At 41.8% G+C, this 22,100-nt stretch overlaps 1 protein-coding gene across 2 annotated transcripts in view; it reads right to left on the minus strand.

Moving 5' to 3' along the window:
• COP1 (COP1 E3 ubiquitin ligase) overlaps nt 1–22,100 on the minus strand; it is a 210,664-nt gene that overhangs the window by 136,528 nt on the left and 52,036 nt on the right. For both annotated transcript variants that reach the window (XM_054037628.1, XM_054037629.1), the window contains exons 10-11: nt 17,875–17,989; nt 7,832–7,967 (exon numbers count right to left, since the gene is read on the minus strand). In XM_054037628.1, coding sequence (XP_053893603.1) covers nt 7,832–7,967; nt 17,875–17,989 — 251 coding nt within the window. The remainder of the gene's footprint in view (nt 1–7,831; nt 7,968–17,874; nt 17,990–22,100) is intronic.

Below are 22,100 nucleotides of genomic sequence, written 5' to 3' on the forward strand. Positions count from 1 at the left end.
TATGCACACACGTACACTCATGTTGAAAATCTTTCAAAATCAACATTGGATGACCAGCCACTGTAAAGCCCTGAACACGTTTCTATTGTACACTCTTCTCTAACTACATTTCTCTATTTTTTTGAAACAATAAAGGAAGACTACAATTCTCACTTGTGAGGGACTCACTGCTTCAAAGAGAAGTAACCCAATTCTCTCTCATCCTACTAGTGATCTTATTTAACAAAGACCACATGGCAGTCAGAAAAATTTCCATCAAGGAATGTAGGATATAGGCTTGTGCAAGTCATTAACGCTGGCGCAGCACTGCTTGCAAAGTAAATAAAGGCTGCCACCTTGTGGCTTGAGGACTACAGAACTGGCTAAATGAGAACACCACAATGCAGAGGGGTAAAACCTCAACACAGAATATTGGGATGGAGTGGGAAAGGGAGTACAAAAAAGGGGTACCTGTTTAAGAAATTTGCCTTTTGGGTTCAAACCACATTCCTCTCATTACAAAACCAGCAATCATACATCCAAGACTCAACTTATGGATTTATTTCAGTGGTTTTCAACCCTTTTTTCATTTGCGGACCCCTACAAAATTTCAAATAGAGATGTGGACCCCTTTGGAAATCTTAGACAGTCTGCAGACCACCAGGGGTCTGCAGGCAGGTTGAAGACCATGGATTTATTTTGATAGAAAATAATCATTTTAAACTTTTTTACATTACTCGAATAATTATACTACAACTTCTGTTGTGTTAACTATATACCGTACATACTCGATCATAAGTCGGTTCGTTTATAAGCTGACCCCCCGCCCGCCGCCGCCCAAGATGGATAAGTAAAAATGGAAAATTTTTATAGCTGACCCTATAATTCAGGGGTCAGGAAACTTTGGCTCCCGGGCCATCAGGATAAGCCGCTGATGGTCTGAGATGGTTTGTTTACCTCGAGCATCCGCAGGCACGGAGGTAAACTTAAGTAAACAAAGTGTCCCGGCACGGCCGCTGCTTACCCTGACGGGCCGGGACAGCAACTGGTGGGAAAATTTTTTTTGGAGGGGAGAAAAGCTGGGCGTCAGGGGAGTAACCCCCGTGACCACCCCCACATGACCCCACACTCTCCCCATCCCATCCCTTCCCACCTTATCTAGGGAGGGCTGGGGAGGATGTGTCTGACCTGGCTGGAGCTGCTCCGGCAGGCTGGGCATCACGGCCGCAGCATGCTCCTGCGCCCGGGCAGCGCGGCCACAGCCTGCTCTGGGGGATGGGACCGAGTGGCATGACTGCAGCCTGCCAGCCCCGGAGCTGCAGCTGCTTCGGAGGCTGAGGGGAGAGCAGCATGGCCAGAAGAGGAGAGAGACTCTGGCCCCACCTCTTCCCTTCTGTCTCTGCTGGCTGTGCTGCCTCTCCTTCCTCCCTCTGTTGGTGGGAGGGGCTGTGTCCCACCTCTCCCTCTCTATACCGGTTCATAAGCTGACCCCCGTCTCTGGTGCTTCCCTTTTTTTTCGGCTTATGAACAAGTATATATGGTACTTACAATCTACCACTCTTCATTAAAAAACATTAAATGGAGTACTGATCATTGTTTCTTGTATTTTGTTAGTAATTTATTTTGATATTTTGTTCTGAATGAGAAGGTTCTATTGCCCTAGGTTCATTATCTACTTCATTTCTTCAGCTATGTGCTCTCCATACTCTTTTATTTCCTTTACTGACAGTTCCTTAACTACCACCCCTTCCTGTCCTGCCACAAAATGCAATTTTATGTACTTGTAAATGTATTTCCATTTTTGAAAGTACTAGAAACACTATTTGGCAGTCCTCTTCTTTGGAAACTGAAAAATGAATAGCTCTTGAAGAATTTTCTTTTTAAATAAACAGGAAGTTCCACAGAGGGCAGTTATTTAAGTCCAATGGGCATACTCCAAAGAAAATTTTAAGGGCACTGCGCGCGCACACACACACACACTCTCCAACTTGTGACAGCTTATTTTATATCAATTTCTTATTTACCAGAGTGAAAATAAATTTTTCCTTTTTAATATTAAAATTACTTGATTCTTGCTTATTTTAAGAATACAAGTCTTAATGCAAGTATCTTGATAGTAAGTATTTGCAAAAAATGGACAAGATTTGCTTTTCTGTAGCATGTATTGACAGCAAGCTTAGGATCTACTTATTGGACCAATTCAACTACACATTTCTCCCCAACCCCTCGCACATGACCTTTTATCACTGACATTTAAGAAAAAAGCCCCCTGACAATCAGTTATTTTCACCCACCCATTCAGCCACTGCTGAACTGTCCCTTTCTACCACCTTGAGTTGCCATCTCTCCAGAACATGAGTCCCATTACCACTTCAGATGGGCTTTTTCCAAAGTTGCAGATTCTATCAGTTGGAAACCAAGAAATGGATGGTAAAAGGCAGAAAGTAGGGGTGACTGATGAGAGCTTTTAAAGAACTGTATACTGTTCTTGGTTGCAGCTTCAACTTTAAAAAGGAACAGCTTGGGTACTTGAAAGCCAACAGGGCTTCCAGGGGGCAACATACTTTCTCAGTGTTGTCATATTTACTCAAATATAGGATCCATGTCAGTAAATCATTGAAATACATGCTAAAAGCTAGGCACTTTGACAGCCCAACTCAGCTTTGAAGACACTACTCACATACTTAAAATTAAACACATGTTGACATGCTTTGCTAAATCAGAGCTACTAGCAGAAAAATATGAAATTGTAAGATCAAATTATTTTCTTGGCTAGAATCAGCAATATCTAACAGCAACAGCTAAACACTAGTCTGAAATAGGTAGAAAGGGGACCTAAAAAACCTTTGCTTTAACACTGTTAAAAGCATCACTGTCATTGTACCAGGAATCAAATTCCTTCAAAGAAAATAGTGAGATTTTATTGCCATTTCAGTATTTTCTAACCAATTACAGTTCTTGCAAAATGCCCAGGAATGGCACAAGAGCAAGATCCAATCCAATATGAATTCAGTGGCTAAAGAAGCTTGTCTATGCCACAGGATGATTTCCATCTGCATCTCACTGCAGCCACCATGAACTTAACTCAGTACAGGTTAAACGTATATCACACAGATGATAACTGTATTTTGACCTCCATGGCTAATTTAGCCATTATACATTCTAGTTATATAATGCATAGTAAAATAGTAAAAATGCACCACGATTTGTTTGCACAAAATCTAAAGTTTCTTGGGGCCTTCAACAAATATTCAGATTGATGTAAAGTACTTATCAGAGGTTTGCAGTGTATTTTTCAATTGTCCACTATCAAACTACGGGACATACCTAGTGGGATCTCGCAGGGGTCCGTCCTTGGTTCAGTACTAATTCAGTATTTTCATTCGTTACTTGAATAAAGGAGTGAAGAGTGTGCTTATCAAATGATATCAAGGTGGAAGGGGCTGCAAGAACTTTGGAGGAGGACAAGATGCGAATTCTAAATGTCTTGATAAATTGGGAAAATTTGTCTAAAGTGAACAAGATGAAATTCAATAAAGACAAATGCAAAGTACATTTAGGAAGGAAAAAATCAAATGCAGAAACAAAATGAGGAATAACTGACTAGGTGGTAGTATCGCTGAAAAGGATCTGGGGGTTATAGAGGATTGCAAATTGAACAAGAGCAACAATGTGATGCAGCTCCAAAAAAGGCAAATATTCTGGGGTAGAAGTGCCATATGTAAAACATGGGAGCTAACCGTACTGTTCTACTTAGCACTGATGAGGCCCTCATAGCTGCAGTATTATGTCCAGTTTGGGGCACTGCACTTTAAGAGGAGGACAAACTGGAGAGAGTCCAGAGGGGAGCAACAAAAAATGATAAAAGGTTTAGAAAACCTATGAGGAAAGGTTAAAAAACTGGGCATGTTTAGCCTTGAGAAAAGACTGAAGGGGGACCTGATAAGTCTTCAAATACGTTCAAAGCTGTTATGAAGAAGATTTTGATCAATTGTTCTCCATGTCCACTGAAGGTAGGACAAGTAGTAATTGGCTTAATTGCAGCAAGGGAGATTTACGGTGGATATGGAAAAAAATAGGGCTGTCAATTAATCGCTGTTAACTCACGTGATTAACGCAAAAAATTAATCGCACTGTTAAACAGAATACCAATTGAAATTTATTAAATATTTTTGGATGTTCTTCTACATTTTCAAATATATTCATTTCTATTACAACACAGAATACAAAGTGTACAGTATCCACTTTATATTAGGTTTTATTACAAATATTTGCACTGTAAAAATGATACAAGAAATAGTATTTTTTAATTGAAGCATGAAGGGACATATGAATCTTTAGCGCATCTGGCACATAAATATCTTGCAACACCGGTTACAACAGTGCCATGCAAACACCTGTTCTCACTTTCAGGTGATGTCGTAAACAAGAGGCGGGCAGCATTATCTCCTGCAAATCTAACCAAACTTGGTCCTACTTCAGCCAATTGCTCAGACAAACAAGTGGACTTGTAAGCTCTAAAGTTTTACATTGCATTCAAAAACAAAACAGTTTTTTTTTGTACATAAAATTCTACATTTGTAAGTTCAACTTTCATGATAAAGAGATTGCACTACAGTACTTGTATTCATCATCATGTTCCTATTACGCCTCTGGTGTTTAGGGTAGAAACAAAGTTCCTCCACTCCTGTCTGTTTCTGGCAAGTCTTTCAATGGTTCCCCAGCTGTGCCGCAGGTTTTTCAACTCAGCTTCCACAGCTCTTCGCCATGTTTTCAGGCAGCCTCATTTTCGCTTGCCTTCAGGTATCCATCTTATTGCTACTCTGGTGATGGAATCAGTTTCCATCCAAAGCACATGAGCAATCCATCTCCAACACCTCCTGGCAATGATGGTGCTCTGATCCTCTTGGCTGCACTGTGTCAATGGATCTTGGTTTGAGATTGTTCTGAGCCAAAAGATAGAGGATTTTTCTGAGGCAGGTTGTATGGAATGAAGACAGTTTAGACATGTCATACTTTCTCATTCCCCAGCATTCTGCACTATAAAGTAGTGTTGAAAGTACACAGCTCTGAAATCTTGAGTTTGGTTTTGGTGTTGTATTTTGATGCTTTCCAGACTGTATTTAAGCTCCTGAAGGTGTTCCTGGCTTTATTGATTTTGTTCCGACTGATGGTACTGCCCAAGTATGTGAATATTTCTACATTGGTGAGAACATAATCCTCTATCCATACTGGTGATGGTGAGGAAATATTAAAGGTCATGATATCTGTCTTAGTGCGGTTGATTTTCAGTCTAATTTGCTGGCTAAATGCATTGAGTTGAGTTGTTTTTTCTTGTATATGGTGTCGGGTATGTGATAAGGGAGCGACATCTGCAAAGTCCAAGTCTTCAAGGGATGAGAAGAGTGTCCATTTAATGCCTCTTGGCATGTCTTCTGTTGTACGCCACATTACCCAGTCGATGGCAATGTTGAAGAGGATTGCAGATGTGACACACCCCTGACATATTCCTGTTTTGACTTCAAAACTGAGCTCACTGTGATCAACACTGCATGTAAAGTTGAAATAGAAGCTTTTGATGACGTTGATTATACAGAAAGGAATTCCATATGCCCGCAAAAGGGCCATAGGCTGGTTCTGTGAATGCTAACAAAAGCCTACTCAAAGTCTATGAAATTTATGTAGAGTTGCCATTGCCATTCTAATAACTGTTCTATAATGTTTCATAGAGTGAAGATCTGGTCTGTGCATCTTCGCCCTTTCCAAAAACCAACTTGCTCTTTTCTAAGAACACTATCAACTGCCTCTGATATACAGTGGACTATGATCTTACACAATACTTTGCTTGGCACAGATAAAAGTGATACACCACACCAGTTATTACAATCAGAGTTCTTTTCTTTGGTATCTTCACTATAACCCCATTGGTCCACTCATTTGGCACTTTTTCCCTTTCCCAGACGGATATAAATAGAGGGGCCAGGATAGATGCCGGTAATTTAGGATTTATCTTGAACAATTCTGCATTCAAATTATCCTTGCCAGGAGCTTTCCCATTTATTAATATTATATATATATATATATATATATTAAAAAATGGGAAAGGGTATATAATTTAAGGGTATCTACTATTTCTTTTGTTTTTTACAGTGTAAATATTTATAATCAAAAATAAATATAAAGTGAGTACTGTATACTTTGTATTCTGTGTTGTAATTGAAATCAATATATTTGAAAATGTAGAAAACACCCAAAAATATTTAAATAAATGGTATTCTATTAACAACAGTGTGGTTAATCGTGCAATTAATCATGATTCATTTTTTTTAATCTCTTGACAGCCCTAGGGGAAAAAAAAACCAAAGGATAGCTAACTACTGAAACAGGTTACCAAGGTAAGCTGCAGAACCCCTGCCATTGGAGGTTTTTAAGAAAAGGTTAGACACATACTGTTGGTCAGGGATAGTCTAAATATATTTGCTGTTGCCCCAGTGCAGGGAGCTGAACTAAGTGACCTCTCCAAGTCCGTTCCAGCCCTACATTTCCATGATTATCTTTGCAGTCCAGTGGTTAGGGCACTAGCCTGGGACTCAGGAGATCTATTCCACAGTATCACTATAGACTTCCTGGGTGATGTCAGGTAAGCCGACTAAATCTGTTACTCAGTTCTCCATCTGTAAATTAGCACTTCCCTGTCTCACAAGGGTGCTATAAGTATACAGTAGAGCCTCAGAATTACGAATACCAGAGTTACGAACTGATCGGTCAACCACACACCACATTTGGAACCGGAAGTACACAATCAGGCAGGAGAGACCAAAAAAAGCAAATACCTTATAGTACAGTGTTATGTTAAACTACTAAAAAATAACGGGAAAGTTGTAAAAAAAGATTTGCCAAGGTAAGGAAACTGTTTCTGTGCTTGTTTCATTTAAATTAAGATGGTTAAAAAGCAGCGTTTTTTTTCTGCATAATAAAGTTTCAAACTATATTAAGTCAATGTTCAGTTGTTAACTTTTGAAAGAACATAACATTTTGTTAAGAGCTACAAACTTTTCAGAATTACGAACAACCTACATTCCCAAGGTGTTCATAACTCTGAGGTTCTACTGTAAATACATTAAAGATTGCGAGACACCAAGACTCTATGGCAATGGAATCCATATAAGTATGAGGATAGACAGATTTCCCAGTTAGCTAGATATTTCATCAACTGTTGAAAAGTTTTCTGCTCACAGTCCCATAATTACTCTTTCAATGTATGGTATTTTGAATTTTGATTTTAAACCAGAACCTCCCCCATGCTAGGCAAAGTTTAGGCTTAGTGAAGCTGCAATGCACCATTAACTCTTTACAGTGACTATTATTGCTACACCCACCAGTGACTGTTAACACAACAGCAACACTCAGATTCTTTAGCAAAATTGCTGACAATGACTAGATAGTGGCTTTAATATACAAAAGACATTAGCAGTCCCTTTAGAAACAGCTTTTTAAAGTTTTACCAGAATGCATTAATGCAAAAAGGTTAAACAGGCACCCTCCTACAGCCCTCTGCTTCTTTCGTTTTCAACATAGGAATTTAAGATTTCCACTGGTCCCACAAGGGTTTTAAATCCAGTGTCTTGACACATGCTACTTAGAGTAAAATTTACAAAAAGGCAGCAGTCCAGTGTTTATAGGTCAATGACAACCAATGAGTTTACCAAACATTTGGGGGGGCGGGGGGAAGACAACAGTCATACACAAGTACAAGATTATGGCATTGCAACTGGAAAGAGCTCAGTGCTCTCAGTCTTATTTGGCAATCTCCTCATTGCATCGCGTATTTTACTTGCGCCACATTTCTTACCTGGATACAATGCTGGAGCCATTATAGAGATCGCTAGCATAAGACAGTGTTGCCAACGGTCGGACAGAATTGTAGCGAGTGAACTTGGATAGGCACTCCTGAAATTCATCCAGCTGGCTTGTGGTTCTGCTGTCATCTAGACAAAGGTAGCAGAATTGTTGATGATGGAAAAGAAAGAATGAGAGGGAGGTAAATAAAGTTTAACAGTAAACAAAAAATCCTAAGGCTTAAGTAGTCACATGACATTTCCTAGGCAAGGCATCTGGGGATGAACACTTGTCAAACATTAACTGACTTTTCACTTCAGCACACACCTCTGAATACTAGTTCACTTTAGTGGAAAATAAGTAATACCATGTTAGAAGAGACTACAGTAAAAGCTTTGTTATCTGGCACACTGGGGAAATGGGAGGTGCCAGTAAGTGAAAAATTCCAGTTAACTAAGAAAGAGAGAGTTTGGATGCGGGAGGGGGCCTGGGGCAGGGGATTGCGGTGCAGACAGGTTTTGGGGTGCCAGATCCACTCACCTCAGGCAGCTCTACATGTTGCTTCCTCCTGCAGGCGCCATCCTCGCAGCTCCCAATGGGAGCCACAGAGCGGCACTTGGAGTGGGGCGGAGGTGAGCGCCACCCATATCCGGTACGCCGAAACCCCTTCTGCGCCCTGCCCCAAGCTCCCTCCCACACCCGAACTTCCTCCCAGAGCCTGCACCCCGCACTCCCTCCTGCACGCCAAACTCCTCATGGCTGTTCCTCCACCTAGGAGCAGCAGGGACATGTTGCCACTTCCGGGCAGCCACATGGAGCCAGATAGGGAGCCTGCCAGCCCCACACCGATCGGATTATAAACCGGACTTTCTACGAAGATTAGAAATGCTGACTTATAGAGCTTTCCAGTTGGTACAGGGCCTGATAACACCATTTTTACTGTATTATGCTACTTCTATCAAGAACCATGAACATGCCTTCCCTTGTGTAAAAGTCCACCAATTTTACATAAAGGCAGAGGTCCTGGGCGATGAGGATTACCATTATTTAAAACAAAAATTGATCCAAGTGTAAGCAAACCTATGTACCATCAAGAATATATACAGTTACAATACGCTATAGCGTAAACACATTTATCTTCCTCCATCTCCCAATGCAATATGCTCTAAAGAGATAGTCTATTACACCAAAGAAATGATTATAGAAAATTTTCCCTCTCACTCCAAAAGCAACAGAGCTAATAGAGTGGGGAAAAACCCACAAAATCGAGATGCCTGCCTTACAAACTCAATGCAAAATGATGTCCTTCTGTAGTCAAGGAAAATTAAATCAACTTGAAATACGACATGAGAAATATTTGGTCGAAAATTGAACGTGGCAACTATAGAAGTTAATAAAATACAGTAAGCAATAAAAAAGACAAAAATCCAAATTCCTCCTGAGTCATAACTTTAATCACTATGAATAGAGGAGTTTAATCATTTTGTTAAGATTTCCCATAGAAGGAAACACTTTTATTGTGGTGCCACACAGATGAGCTAGCCTTCATAAAATGATCAAGTACCAGAAACCAACAGGCTGAGATTATAGCCTTCAGGTTTGTAATACCCACCAGAATTGGTAAGAATTATACTTTGCCTTCTCAAACAGGCCCAAGAGGAGGAAGCTCACTTTTGCATTGTGCATCGAAGCGATGTACCAACAATTTCAACTACTGAGTCTAACAACCATCACCACCCTTATGCCTATAAAGTGGGTCAGCCCAAAGCCATTCACAAACAATCCAGTATGCTGGTACATACCATACACTTCACCCACCACTCAAATATAGTAACTTTAGGGGTGAAGTGCAGCAGCTATTAGTAGTACATACCAACACCATACTTAGGGTACATCTACACTACAGGGGGGAGTCGATTTAAGATACGCAAATTCAGCTACGTGAATAGCGTAGCTGAATTCGATGTATCACAGCCGACTTACCCCGCTGTGAGGACGGCGGCAAAATCGACTTCTGCGGCTTTCTGTCGACGGCGCTTACTCCCACCTCCGCTGGTGGAGTAAGAGCGCCGATTCGGGGATCAATTGTCGCGTCCCGATGGGACACGATAAATCGATCCCCGCGAGGTCGATTTCTACCCGCTGATTCAGGCGGGTAGTGTAGACCTAGCCTTAGAGTTGAGAATAAAAATGTCATGAACCATTAAAAAGTTACAGCTCAGTGATGTAAAGGGAAAGGGTAGCTTACCTTAGCAGAACTTTCTGAATGTTTTGTGGGAATGAAGAGAGTAAGAACAGCATAATACTGACTCCCCAAGGAAAAGTACTGGAAGGAAAAAAAACTTTCTGCATTCTCCCAAATTCCTGTCCCTCAAATATCAAGAGAGACCATTTCAATTAGATCTACATCCCAGCTGCATTTTAAAATATAGTCAGTAAATAAGAGTGACATTTTAATGTCTATATTAAAAAGCGGAGAAGGCAACAGCATCAGTAGAGCCCTGCGTGGATACAAAATTTGTATCTGCATCTGATCGGTAAAATGGTCCGCTGACATATAAAGCGGATATCTGCAGGGCTCTAGATACAAAATTCACATCCGCATCCGATCCGTGATCTGCAAAAACGGTCTGTGGATATCCACAGATTTGCAAGGCTCTAATAGTCAGATGTTTGAAGGTATTGGCTATGTGTCTCTAGTGTCCTTCACAGTTGCTCTTTTCATTCTGATTCAGTCCCACTTTAAATAAAACAAGGACCTGCACCAGACTTTTTTTGTGGGGGATTCTACTGGAGGGAGAGGAGGTTTGGGAAGGAGAAAGCAGGTGAACACCAGTGGGTGTCTTCAAAAAGATGTTTTGATGTGTCAGTCAATGGTTGAGGCAAAGAAGGAACTATTCTTCCATTTCCCTCAAATCTAGAGATCATGTACCTCTTTCTTCTCTAATGTATTTTATACCCAGACCTGCAAATTGGGATGCTACTTTTCAAGATGTTTCCCCGTCAATGTGAAAGGCACATCATAATTAAAGCTATTTCCTCAGCCCCGCACCTCTGACTACAGGACAGTCAAAGCTCTTGCACAAAGCTTCTCTATTCATTTTAAATGACAGTTCTTACACCACCTCTTTATACTAAAGATGTTTAAATAATCAGCAACAGAATTTAAACTATATATTAAAAAAAAAAAAAGGGAACCCCTGGGATCAGAGAACCAGCAAGTTATTTTACTCTGCTGTTTCTTGACATATGGGAAAAAGCACTGCCACATAGACACTTCTACTATCCCAGGTCTCCCCATAAAGAACATTATCACCTCATGCCAGTTCTACAGCTGGCTCAGATACCAGTCATGGCTCTGACCCAAGCACTCCATGTCGCTAACTATTTTAATTTCCATAGGGAGTCATGCACCTCACACATCCCTTTGTCACCAACCAAAATTCACATCAGACTTATCAGACAGCTGAAATTCCCAGGCAGACTCCTGCAGGGCACTAGTTCTGTTTTTTCTTAAACTGGAGCAGCAACAGAAGCTAGCCAGGGTGGATAAAAATCAATTATTTTTTTTAAAAAAGTTTTTATTTCAATCGGATTTTTTTAATAAAATGCTTTTTGAGGAAAAAACCTATCTAAAGATGGTTTTAATTGAGATATCTTTGAGCTATAATGTATCTTATCATGGAATAGGGATTATAAATTCTAATTCTATAGTATGAGGCAATATAGTCATGTAATGTTTAAGAAAAGTTTTGTAAATGAGTTCCAATAGTTTATGGATTATGGACCCAATTTTATAGGGTTCCACAGGCTTCTGTATAGATTACTTAGGTTAATCTTTCTATCTACCCAATGGGACTCAGTGTTCAGTCTAGAAGATACCATTAGAGATGCTTAGTTTTGCAGTTCTCAAACTGTGGATTTGTGTCTCCAGGGATAACATTTGTTAACACCAAAAATGTTTTTAAATAAATAAATTCATATATAGAGGTGAGAAATAGCAGACCTCAACCCTACTGTCCCTCTGCAAATTTGTGTACACAGTCAATCCCTTACCTCTTTCTAAAAGTGCAAAGTTTCAAAAAGTTCATCGAATACAAGATTGTTGGGGGCGGAATAGATCTGGACAAGGAGAAGTCTGGAGATAAGTGTGAGAAGGTAGGGACAGGCAGTAGAAACAAAAGCGAAACTGTTTGAGCAGCATATCCCAGAAGTTTTGAGGTCTTTCTGAGTGTAGCCTTCATTGATTTGAGATCTACCATACCATTCTCTTACTAGAAGGGAAAACCTATAATGGCAGCAGGCCATAAAAGAGACAGTTTGGGAATAATTTAATGAAATTCCTCTACCTGTGGGTAAGACAGGCATGCGTGCAAAATGCAAACAGTGCAACAAAGAAATGCAAGGCCTAGTTGCCCGAATGAAACAACATCATGAGACGTGTTCCTTCTCAGGAGGAAGCTGCGTTGAAGATGGTGAAAGGAACATGTCTGAACATGCAAGATCTTCAAGTCTGAACTTTTTTATTTCATACTTCTTTCTTAAAGACTGCCTGTCTTCCTTCTGAACTATTCTTGAATTCTCATGTTTGAGCAAAAAATATAATTGTTACTCTATGGTACTATCATTTTAGATGCAGTTGTGATAAAAAATAAATAGCTGAAACAGGCATATCTTCCTTGTACAATTTCACCTTTAAAGTGGTACACCTCTACCCCAATATAACACTGTCCTCGGGAACCAAAAAAAAATAATCTTACTGCGTTATAGGTGAAACCGCATTGTATCAAACTTGCTTTGATCCGCCGGAGCGCGCAGCCCCGCCTCCTCTCCCCCTCCCCCTCCGAGTGTTGCTTTACTGCATTATATCCAAATTCATGTTATATCGGGGTAGAGGTGTACTGAGTATCAGTGAATGCAATGAGTAATACTAAATGAGCAGTATGGTAATAATAATAAAGTAACTGCACTGACTTATTTTAGGGGGGGAGCGATAGCTCAGTGGTTTGAGCATTTAGGGATCTGGGGGGGGGAAATCTGTCTGGGGATTGGTCCTGCTTTGAGCAGGGGGTTGGAATAGATGACCTCCTGAGTCCCTTCCAACCCTAATATTCTATGATTCTATTATTTTGTTTAGGAGAATCCATCCTCAACATACAGGATTCTGAAGACTATCTACCTTCAAGATCACCATCATTTTCTATGGTTTCAGAGTTATCTGCCAATGATAGTGTTTCAGTCACATCATGTATGTCACATAGCCACAGTATATCACCTGTAGCAAAAAGAAAAGAAAAAAATCTCCATCATCCAGTAACAGCCATAGATAAGTTTGTGATAAGAACTAGCAGATTACAAAACAAGGTAATTGATGAAAAAATTGCCTGGTTTGTTTATGCAACAAACTCTTTCCGTATGATTGAAAACCCACACTTCACTAACATGGTTCAGTTAGGGTTACCATACGTCCGGATTTTCCCAGACATGTCCGGATTTTTGAGCCTCAAATCCCCGTCCGGGGGGAAATCCCAAAAAGCCGAACATGTCCGGGAAAATAGGGAGGGGCCGGCACCGCGGGTGCTGGGCCTGGGGCTGGCGGTGCTGGGCCGGGGGCCGAGGTTGGGCCGGGGGTGCTCGGCCGGGGGCTGGCCCGGGGCTGGCACCCCAGAAGCCGAGCCAGGCTGGAGACGCTGGGGCCGGGGCCAGCCGCCGGAGGGAGCCGCTCGGTTGGGGGGGCCAGACTGGGCCGCGCATCCTCCCCCCACCCCTCTAGCTTACCTGCTGCCTGCTTCAGGCTTCCCGCGAATCAAATGTTCGTGGGAAGCAGGGGAGGGGGCGGAGTTGGGGTGGGGGCATGGGCGGGGCCCCAGCCCCGTGGAGTGTCCTCTTTTTGGACACAAAATATGGTAACCCCTAGTTCAGTCATTAAGACCAGGATACAGTCCACCCAACAGAGCAGATGTCACAGGCAAATTGCTGGATAAAGTGTATGACAGAGAAATTGAGCAGTGTGCAAAAGGTTTAGAGGGTAAAATTGTTAACCTGAGTCGTGATGGGTGGAACAATGTCCACAATGATCCTGTTGTATGTGCTTGTGTGACAAAAGAAGAAGGGAATGTCTTCCTTACAGAAACAATTGATACATCAGGAAATGCACACACAGCAGAATACTTACAAGAAGTAGCAGTAAAAGCTACAACAAACTCTGAAAAAAAATTCAAATGTCTAGTACGCAGCCTGGTCACAGACAATGCTGCAAACATATCCAAGATGAGAAGAAATTATTTAGGAGAGAGTGAAGAGAGTCGCAAACTAATAACATATGGTTGCAGTACTCCTAACCAAAGACTTCAGTGTTCCAGAAATAAAGGCTAATGTTGAAATTGCAAAATACTTCCGTAACAACCACTTTGCAGCAGCTGCTCTGAAAAAAGTGGGAGGAACCAAGCTAACTCTCCCACAAGATGTGCAATGGAACTCAGTAGTGGACTGTTTTGAGCACTATATCAAGAACTGGCCTAATCTGATGACCGTTTGAGAACAAAATCATGAAAAAATAGATGGCTCCGTCATAGCCAAAGTTCTCAACATTGGGCTTAAGAGAAATGATGAACACATGCGGAGTACCCTTAAGCCTATTTCTGTAGCCTTGAACAAAATGCAAGGAAATAGCTATTTTATTGCTGACACTGTTGAAATTTGGAAGGAACTGAGTGAGGTCTTAAAAAAGAGAAATATGCAATGACACAGCTAAATTACAAGCTTTATAAAAACGAATGGGACAAGCACTCTCCCCAGCTCATTTTCTTGCAAATATTCTCAATACTCAGTACCAAGGTCAAACCTTAACTGCTGAAGAAGAGGAGTTGGCTATGACATGGACATCCAGCAATCCTCCCTCCATAATGCAAATTATAAAACTTCAGAGCTAAGGATGAACCATTCAAGAAATATACGTTTGCTGATGATGTTTTAAAGAAAGTCACACCAGTGAACTGGTGGAAGTCACTTAAGCACTTGGATTCAGAGACTGTTGAAGTGATAATCTCACTTAACAGCAGTAGTTTCTGCTTGTGTAGAAAGAATATTTTCTTCCTTTGGACTAATTCATTCCAAATTGAGAAATCATTTGGGACCTAAGAAAGCAGGAAAGTTTGTTTTTCTTTTCCAGATTATGAACAAACAGGAAAATGAAGGTGAAGACAACTGCATTAGCTGAAGAAGCCAATATTTTAAGTTTCTCATGTTGACCTGGCTGACATAGTTGATTAAATTTTTGCTTTTAAAGAAATGCATATATTTCATGTAACTATTTTAGTTAAACAATTTTTAATAAAAAACCCTGATTTTAAAAAACTTGAATGTGTAAATTCAAAAATTCATGCGCTTGTTTTGTTAAAATATATGTTTGCTGTTGAAGAAAAAAATCCAGAATACATAATGTTGTTGTTTCAGTTAAATAAAACAATTTAAATGTCTGTCTGGTGATGTTCTCCTCCTAATACAGTATGGCAAGAAAATCCTCCAAATATTAATGATTAACCTGTTGAACTGGATACCTGCTTCAATTACCTTTGGTAAATGAAATAACCAAACAATCATTCATTTTCTGATTAGTTCTACAGCTTATCTGAAAAGTTTTCAAAATAAATCACTTTTAAAATGTATAGTGTGTACCTTCTAAAAATGAAACCTACATCTCTCTGAGTTGTAGAGAATATGTATTAAGGTTATAACAACCAACAAAATGCACTTTTATGTAGAAATCCAGGATTAAATTGAATCTTCCTGACTAGTGATTTAAATCATGATTTAAATCACTAATTTGATTTAAATCAAACCCACCCTGAAGCTAGCATAATGTATCTTCTACTGAAGCAGAAAACAATTTAAACATACTCCAAATTAATGTATAAAGCAAGCTTATTTGTGATCTCCTGCTATGAAAGATATAGGGATATGTCTTATCCCAAATACATCTAAAATTCCATATATTCAAAGAGCCAACTTTCAAAAACAAAATCAAACAAATAGTGACACACACAGATCTTGTACTTGGAATGCACTGAAGTGCATGAGTGAAATCTAAAAGAGTGGAAAAGGCTAAACAAATGCCACAGATTTTTCCCTGATTGGGGGGAACTGTGCCCCTTTTATCTTGTAATCCTCCACACAAAAAGTGTGGCTAATGTTATATTTTAGAACACTTGTAGATGTTTTGTTAATCAGATAAAACATTTGCAGTTTCAATTTCTGAAGAGACTATTTCTCATGTAAGAACTGATGGTACTATTTTCATTGCACAACAGGTGAAGAAATATTGTAATTTATCATACACTTATACATTGTATCCGGGAGGTGTCTATTACTCCTGGGAGAATTCTGCACCAAAAATAAATTCTGCAAAATTCTATATATTGTCCAAAATTCTGCATAGTGTCAAAACAACACTATATAATCACGCCAGTTTCAATTATTTTGGTAATTTATTTCAAAATACCTGTCAGCAACTATATCTGTAACACAAATGACAAAAAAAATATTCCCCCCCGGAGAATTAAAGAAACCTCTATGACAACAAAGTTCCTGTTTTTCTGACCACCCCGCAGAAGCCAGCCACTCCCCACTCTGGCCCAGACACTTGCTCCCATACCCTCCCTCACTCCCCCCCCTGCCCCCCCAGAGTCTAGCCACTGGGCAATTATCCCCCTGCCCCCACCACCAGACACACACACTCCCTACCCCTCTAGAGTCCAGGGATCCAGAGAGAAACAGCCTGATGCTGGGTCCAAGATTGTATGGTGTTTCCTGCATGCCGCCTCCTTCTTTCAGGGCATGACAGGAACTGCAGCTGCCAGGAACCCTCTATCTCCTCCTCCCCCTGGCAGTATCTTCTATTTACGAGCTGGGGAACTGGGCTCTGCCGGGGTTCAGTGGCCCCTACTGGCAGCCAGCAGCTCTGCCGTGCTAATTCTGTGCTAATTCTGCATTGCGCAAAATTCTCCCAAGAGTAATCTATATACCAGAGTTTCTTACAATTTGTGTGGATTACTACAGCCTGCAGAACACTTGCTGAAGGTCTGTGGAATGCTGGCTGCTCACAAGCTACAAGTGCCTCCTCTTTTTCCAGCTGCTAAATTTTAATTTCAATGCACTAGAGACTTAGGTAATAATTACTTTTCTATGGAAGCAACTGTTCCTCTTACCAAAAAGATATTATGCAGTTGTGAATGACAGGAGATGTTTCCCAAGCAAATGTGAATAAAAGGGTTTCCGTTGCCACAGGACAATTTGTATTTAAAAAGTTGTCCGCACTATGAACAAGTTTGAGACCCTCAACACATGTGCACACGCGCACACACCGCCTCTGCAAATAATTTGAACATCAACACTTTACGGCATTTTGCCCCATGATCTGGGCTGCCCATAAGGTATCCTATGTAATAAAACAAACAGACTTTTTACAGAGAGTAAAATCCAAGGCTTCTTTCCATTCAAAGAGTGTTGTTAAATCTAGAGAATATACTCAAGAAACATGGCGTTGAAACATTCTTCAAAGCTCATATCTAGTACCATTTGTGTTTTAAGTACAGGAGAACATACCAAGTTATCTTCCTACCTCCTTCAATAGCCTTTGAGTTGTAATCAACACATGCCCATTTGAGTGAAAAGGCTCCTCACAATGGTATCTCAAACCCTTTTTATGCCTCAGTACATTTTTAAAAGGATGTACTAGGTACAGAGAAAAGTCCTATTGTTCTTTAGGAGGATTGTTGTGTGTGTCTTTCATGCACTGCCTTTGTAAATATACCCCTTAGTGCCACTTCCAAAATGCAAAGAACATATTTCTTTGATTTAAAAAGCCAAACCAAGACTGGACAAGAGATGAGGTTCTGCCAGTCAGCTCAGGTGTATGTGCATACAGAACTTGGAGGGGAGAAGTAACATGTGCTCTCTCAAAAGCAAGTCAATTTCTGTGATCCAAGTACTTAAGACAGGCAACTGGAAGTACCTCAGAAATTCAACTCCAAATTCATTAATGCAAAAGAAACATACCTGATACACGAGTCATCCTGGTGGAAAAATAGCACTGCTCCAAGTCCTCAAAATGAGCTGTAAGCCTCTTCCGCCTTGATGCCAACGTGCTGTTATACCATGGCTGTTTTTTAGTCTGAGTGGAGAACAAGAAATACTTATTCAGAAAAGAGGCCCGGGCCTGGCTTTACCGATTTTGGCCTCGTTTCTACATGTATCTGCCTCTTATGAATCTCTCGTCACATCTGGTTATTTTACTGACCAAGAAAGTCACATCTGTAATTCTTGTTTTCTGAAGGTAGTAATTATAATTGAATAACTCATGGGCTTCAGCTTCAGGCATGAGATTCAGAAGCCAACAAGCAAACAAAAAACAACAAAATCCTTGCGGGGGGGGGGGGGGGGGAGAGGAAGGGTCACAGATCATGTCACTAATGGATCTAGAGGACACAGCATCAACTTCTCCCAACTACCAGCTTCTTTTCAAACAAGAGAAAATGTGCAAGAATCAACACTCAGATGACCAGAAGAGATGGCTGGGCAAGAGGTTTTTTTTAAAACTATCTTAGAAGAACAAGAATTATCTAGTAAGTAATTCTATTTTATCTTAAATGACAAGTAGATAGTGTGGAAGTTGGTCTACTACAGAACAATCAAGTTCATTGCATATGAAGTCTGGAAAACTTCATAAAGGTACCTCCCATACCCCACCAATTAAAAAAACCTGAGGGGAGAGGGGGAGGTCTGAAACTTTATACACTTTTTTTTATTATTAACTACCCCCACCACTGAAGGAGTAGGAGAAAAAGAATCTCTTGCTCCCCTCATATATTTGTATTATTGCTTAAAAAAAAAAAAACCACACACCACACACACACACAAACCAGGAAATTTCTCTGCTATACAAGTTACATTCTCTTTACTTGATCTTATAAAAGATAAGCTTACATCTAAAAACTTCACCCCATTATATCCGGACACACAAAAAAAGATCCGATATAAAAACTCAAACATACATGGGCAGGAGCAGTCTTGTTCTGTGTTTGTACAGGGACTAGCACCACGAGGTCCTGGTCCATGACTGTGGCTCCTAGGCTCTACAACAATCCCTACTGAGTCATTAGCAGTGGCACTGGTGGTGCACAAGAAGGTTTATCACATGATAATACACAAGCCAAGGCCTGGTCTACACTACGAGTTTAGGTCAAATTTAGCAGCATTAAACCAAATTAACCCTGCACCCATCCACACAAAGCCATTTTTGTCGATATAAAGGGCTCTTCAAATCGACTTTCTGTACTCCTCCCCGACGAGGGGAGTAGCGCCAAAATCGACATTGCTGGTTCGAATTAGGGTTAGTGTGGCCGCAATTCAACGGTATTGGCCTCCGGGAGCTATCCCACAGTGCACCATTGTGACCGCTCTGGACAGCAATCTGAACTCTGATTCACTGGCCAGGTAGACAGGAAAAGCCCCGCGAACTTTTGAATTTCATTTCAAGTTTGCCCAGCATGGAGAGCACAGGTGACCATGCAGTCCAAGAATCGAAAAAGAGCACCAGCATGGACCGTATGGGAGGTACTGGATCTGATCGCTATATGGGGAGAGGATTCCATGCTAGTAGAACTACGTTCCAAAAGATGAAATGCCAAAACATTTGAAAAAATCTCCAAGGGCATGATGGAGAGAGGCCACAATAGGGACTCGTATTAATGCCGCATGAAAGTTAAGGAGCTCAGACAAGCCTACCAGAAAACCAAAGAAGCAAACGGAAGGTCCGGGGCAGGGCCGCAGACATGCCGCTTCTACGCTGAGCTGCATGCAATTCTTGGGGGGGAGGGGGGGGGGGAAGAGGGAGGCGGCGCCACCACTGCACCGCCTCTGACCGTGGATTCCGAGGAGGGGGTAATCTTGGCCATGCCTGAGGATTCTGCAGACGGGGAAGATGAGAAGGAGGAGGAGGACGACGACCTTGCGGAGAGCACACAGCACTCTGTTCTCGCCAAAAGCCAGGGTCTTTTTCTCAGCCTGACTGAAGTACCCTCCCAAGGCGTTATACCAGACCTTGAAGTCATGGAAGGGACCTCTGGTGAGTGTACCTTTGTAAATATAAAACATGGTTTAAAAGCAAGCGGTTTTTAATGATTAATTTGCCGAGGACTTGGGATGCATTCTCAGCCAGTACAGCTACTGGAAAAGTCTGTTAACGTGTCTGGGGATGGAGTGGAAATCCTCCAGGGACATCTCCATGAAGCTCTCCTGGAGGTACTCCAAAAGCCTTTGCAGAAGGTTTCTGGGCAGGGCAGCCTTATTCCATCCTCCATGGTAGGACACTTGACCATGCCATGCTAGTAGCAAGTAATCTGGTATGATTGCATGACAAAGCCTGGCAGCGTATGGTCTCAGTGTTTGCTGGCATTCAAGCAACATCTGTTCTTTATCTCGCTGTGTTATCCTCAGGAGAGTGATATCGTTCATGGTAACCTGGTTGAAATACGGGAATTTAATTTGGTGGCCGTTCCTACTGGGCTGCTTGCCTGTGGCTGAAAAGAAATCCTTCCCTGCAGTTAGCCAAGCGGCGGGGGGGGGGGGGGGGGGAAGAGGGGCATTGGCGCTGAGCTTATCGCATTTGGTTTCTGCAGGGATCTTCCCTGATACCAGCCACGCGGTGGGGGCAGGAATAAAGTGATCATCCCAGAGAACTGGGGGGGGGGGGGGGGAAGAGGGGAGATAGTTTGGTTTCTGCTGCTGCACGTTAACAGGAAAACCGCAGCACTTAACGGGCTTTGCTTAGTATGTGGGAAAGGAGGGCACTGCTTTTAGGAAGGTTGCAGAAGCCGAAAGACAATGGCTTACCTGGCTGCATGCAAGCCGAATTCTGTTGCCTGGACCTGCGCCTGTGATCTCTAACACCAAAGCCTCAGGCATACAATATTAAGATGCAAAATGCGACCTTGTACCGAAATCACATGTGCTATGTAATGTGATCCCATTGCAGCAAAGCCATCCACTATGACCTGCACATTTCCCAGAGTCACTACCTTTGGTAGCAGCAGCTCAGTGATTGCTTTGGCTACATGCATCACAGCAGCCCCCAAAGTAGATTTGCCCACTCCAAATTGATTCCCGACTGACCAGTAGCTGTCTGGCATTACAAGCTTCCACAGGGCTATCGCCACTCACTTCTCAACTGTGAGGGCTGCTCTCATCTTGGTATTCTGGCGCTTCAGGGCAGGGGAAAGCAAGTCACGAAGTTCCATGAAAGTGCCCTTACGCATGCGAAAGTTTCGCAGCCACTGGGAATCGTCCCAGACCTGCAACACTATGCGGTCCCACCACTCTGTGCTTGTTTCCCGGGCACAAAAATTGGTGTTCCACGGCTATAACCTGTCCCATTAACAGCATAATCTCCAAAGCGCTGGGGCCCGCGGTTTGAGAGAATTCTGTGTCCATGTCCTCATCACTCTCGTCGCCGCGTTGCAGTCGCAGCCTCCTCCTTGCCTGGTTTTTCAGGTTCTGGTTCAGCATAAACTGCACGATAATGCACAAGGTGTTTACAATGTTCATGATTGCTGTCTTGAGCTGAGCGGGCTCCATGCTTGCCATGGTATGGTGTCTGCACAGTTCACCCAGGAAAAAAGGCACAAAACGGTTGTCTGCCGTTGCTTTCACCGAGGGAGGGGTGAGTCTGTACCCAGAACCACCAGCGACAATGTTTTTTGCCCCATCAGGCATTGGGATCTCAACCCAGAATTCCAATGGGTGGGGGAAACTGTGGGAACTATGGGATAGCTACCCATAGGGCAACGCTCCGGAAGTCGACGCTAGCCTCGGTACGTGGATGCACACTGCCGAATTAATGTGCTTAGTGTGACCGCATGCACTCGACTTTATACAGTCGGTTGCCCAAAATCAAATTCTGTAAATTCTGAGTAATCCCATAGTGTAGACATACCCAAAGTGTGAAATCCTGGCTCCACTGATCTCTATGAGAGCACTGCCACTCACTTCAAAGGTGCCAGGATTTCAGCCTAAGAATTTAACACATCCAACATGCTCCTTGCTTGCATAATTAGCAATTTACTCTCAGTTCAGAAAACAACAACAAGTAACTCTCACATTACAACCAGTATGAAGCCAACAAGGATGTACTTAAGTTGAAATTAAAGGAATACACTTTATGAAGAGTACACTGTACGAACAAGTAACCTGGAACAAAATAAAGCATTGAAAACGTCAAGAACTAC

Source organism: Malaclemys terrapin, chromosome 8 (genome assembly GCF_027887155.1).
Source record: "Malaclemys terrapin pileata isolate rMalTer1 chromosome 8, rMalTer1.hap1, whole genome shotgun sequence".
NCBI lineage: Eukaryota > Metazoa > Chordata > Testudines > Emydidae > Malaclemys > Malaclemys terrapin.